General features: G+C 45.5%; 1 protein-coding gene across 9 annotated transcripts in view; it reads left to right on the forward strand.

The window, feature by feature from the left end:
- Positions 1-3,547, forward strand: part of LOC122255525 (protein-lysine N-methyltransferase SMYD4) — an 11,561-nt gene extending 8,014 nt beyond the window's left edge. For all 9 annotated transcript variants that reach the window (XM_043019660.2, XM_043019661.2, XM_043019662.2 and 6 more), the window contains exons 3-4: positions 1,271-1,395; positions 2,048-3,547. In XM_043019660.2, coding sequence (XP_042875594.2) covers positions 1,271-1,395; positions 2,048-3,193 — 1,271 coding nt within the window. In that variant the 3' untranslated portion in view covers positions 3,194-3,547. The remainder of the gene's footprint in view (positions 1-1,270; positions 1,396-2,047) is intronic.

Genomic DNA, 3,547 nt, shown 5'->3' on the forward strand with positions numbered 1-3,547 from the left:
GGCCGCCCCGCCGCATTCCACAACCCGCTGCGCCCGGGCGAGCGAGCGCAAACGTGTGACGCTTCATCGCCGACTTCAGCTTCACGCCACACGCATCCTCAATGACTAGAAACATTTCCTAGTCCCCATCCATCATACTTTCTATCCCTCCATTATATTACACAATGATGCATATTTCAAATTTCCTCGTCAACATTTCGGATCTTGCTTTAGTCGAGTGTAATAGGGTATAATAGGGAAATAGCTCATGTAGTAAAGTCAAAATCCCTTTCTATGTTGCGCCCCGAAATGGCTTCCGTTTCTATGCGTTTCCGGTATGGGTTTTGCGTGTCATCTTCGACGTTGTATCATGCATATGGTTTATGGCACATATCCACCAGGGTTATAAGCTACCATATGATTGTTGCTGAAACGAGTTCATTGTGATAAATGGATAAAAGGGTATAAATGAGACTGAATAGTTTCCACAACACAAGAGATGTAATTTATGCGTTTCGGCTTACCTCTTCTTCAGAACTACATGTAGCAAATGAACTACATGTAGTTCTGTAGTAGAAGTGTACATGTAGTTCTGAAGACGGGGTGAGCCGAAACGCGTAAATTACATTTCTTATGTTGTGGAACTATTCAGTCTCATTTATACCCTATTATGATTGGTGTTATTATTGTTGTTATTGTCATTGTCATCATCGCTAAATATCACCATTATTTTTTCATATTGTTATATTTTTGTTACTATTATATACATTATCATTATGTTTATTCTTTATCATTATCATTACTATTATCATAAGTATAAGCATTATCATCAGTATCTTATTTTTATTATTAGTATTGCTATAATCATTGTTATCATCATTATCAATACTATCATTACTGCTAGTTCTATTCTTGTTATTATCCTTACAATCATTATCATGATCATGAGCATTATGATGATCATTATCATCACTAACATCTTCTGCCTCATCATCGTCATCATCATCACAATCATGAATATTACGTATCATTATATTTATCATCATAATCGTTATTATCATTATTATTAGAAGTAGTAGCAGTAGTAGAAGTACCATTATTATCCTTATCATGATTACCATTAACATTACCATCATCATTATCATGATTACTATTAACATTACCATCATTATCATTGTCATCATTATCATTTTCCTCGATAACAGTCATCACCAACACCATCACCATCATACTTCTAACCCACCATCGGCATCGTGACGTCACTCCTGATCGTCGACGTATTTTCTCGCAGGTGAAGTCCTGATCGTGGAGGACTCCATCTGCGCCGCCGTCAAGCCCGATGGCACCTTCAGGACTCACTGCTCGCACTGCCTCAGGCGAGCTCCTGTCCCGCTCCCTTGCCCGACGTGCTCTCTCGTGAGTAGATGAGTCACTGAGGAATGGATGAGGAAATGGGGGATTGAGGGATGGACGTCTGTGTTGGTTATTGTGGAATGAATGGGTGTAGGAGTGAAGGAGGATGGAATGGGTTTGAGGGAATGGGAATTAATGGGGATATGAGTGAATGAGGAGTGAATGGGTGAATGGGGAATGAATGAGTGTATGGGCGAATGAGGAATGAATAGGAATGTGAGGGAATAAGGGATGGCTGAGAGTATTAATGACTGAGGGGTGAGTATACGAGTTATTATGAAATGAATGAATATAGGGCAGTGTATAACCATGTACCGAGAATAAGTAATGGAAGCAAAGGTTGCATCATTTGTCTGGATTATCAACTGGATAGTGGATTTCATGTATGTTGCTATCGGAAATGATGGAAATCGTTGAGCGTAACAGTCATCTCGCCTAAAGGAAGTAGCTACGTATGATCATTGTTTATCGTTTTTTTTCAGTTGTGTACAGCCTCCCGTAGGGTTTCTTGACCTTTCTCATCTACGAAAGTGCTCCATCCTCTTCTTGGAAATTTGTATTTTCTTTCATCCAACCTAAGTTTTAGCTTTGCAGAGAAATAAATAAACTGCAAGGAAATGGCAGAGCTTCATATAATCCCTGTCACTGCTTGCAGGTGGTGTTCTGCAACGAGCGATGCCGGGCGGCGGGCCTGAGCGGGTCCCACGGCGGCGAGTGCGCGATGCTGGCTGCGCTGGTGTCCCTCAAGCTGGACCCGGCGCCCCTCCTGGCCGCCAGGATCCTCGCCTCCACCACGCTCGCCCAGCTGAAGGACACTCTCGGCCAATTGCAGGCCAACAGCACGGGGGTAAACAAGCCCCTGCTGGAGATCGCAGGAGGATTCCGCTCGCTCTACCACCTAGAGGGCCATGGCACCGCCCGCTCCGAGTCCCAGCTACAGGAGGTCGCTGCCATGGCGTACGTCCTCACGCGGGTCTTGCTGGAGAACAGTTCGTCGTTCCTGAAGAACAAGGAGGGGAACATCGCCATCCCCTCGCTGGACGGCGTCGTTCTCGTCGGAGGACAGTTCATGCGCCTCATCCTGGGCCTGGAGTGCAACGTGCACTGCATGAAGGAGGTGGAGACCGGGGGAGGCGGCGCGGAGGGCGGCGTCTTGGGCAGGAGTCGCGGCAGAGAGGTGGGATGGGCCGTGTACTCTGCCCTTAGCCTCATCAACCACTCGTGCGTGCCCAACGCGCTCACGTCCTGCCTTGGGAGCACAAAGTACCTGTACAGCGTAAGCGTGATCCCTTGCGGCGCCGAAATCACCGACAGCTACGGCGAGAGGTACGTCAGCCACGCCAGGGCGAAGCGTCGCGCGGAACTACAGCAACACTACTTCTTCTGCTGCAACTGTGCTGCATGCCAAGCTGACTGGCCGCTCTTCGAAGACATTACAATCATGCCACACCTACGATGTCCGTCGTGCTTCCAGAAACTGACCGGGTTTTCGTGCAGCTTATGTGACCTGGTTTGTAACCAGGATGTTGTGACTCAGACAGGAGTCCGCCTCTACGATGCTAAGAAGATCCAAACCGACCTGACGAGCCTGTGGACTGAGTACCTCGAGGCTTCGAAAACCATTCGCAATGGCAAACCCTCTCAAGAACTCTTATCAAGAGTCACTGATCTCCTGACGATTTTGGACAGATACACAGTCCATCCTAACCAGGCCTACATCACTGCACAGGAGACACTCATGACCTGTTTTGACCTCATGGGGTCAGTGTACATGCAAGAAAGCAACCAAGCCAAATCTTAGGGAGAAAGTGTGACAGAAATCAGTACTCAGAGACTGTTGTCGAGATCTGGCATTGCATCTAATTGTCTATGGCTGTATACAGAGTGTGTGGGCATAGTGCATTGTATTTAATTGCTCTGAAAGAAAATCTATTGTGTGTATATATATATAAAATTGTTATCATTGTTATATCTAATGCAGTTGCTGCATTTCCAGAAGTTGCAATGTACAAACAAATTCTGTGATTTCTTGCTAAGCATAGAATAAAACGAGGTTTCAGGCGAGTTTTTTTACATGCTGCATAATATGTCATTAGTCTACTTGCTTTCGGAATGACTGTAATGGATCGAGGTTAATAAAGCTCCTTTTGGAAAA

This window comes from Penaeus japonicus, unplaced genomic scaffold (assembly GCF_977035675.1).
Source record: "Penaeus japonicus unplaced genomic scaffold, GWHDUDI00000001_assembly GWHDUDI00000025, whole genome shotgun sequence".
NCBI classification, from domain to species: domain Eukaryota; kingdom Metazoa; phylum Arthropoda; class Malacostraca; order Decapoda; family Penaeidae; genus Penaeus; species Penaeus japonicus.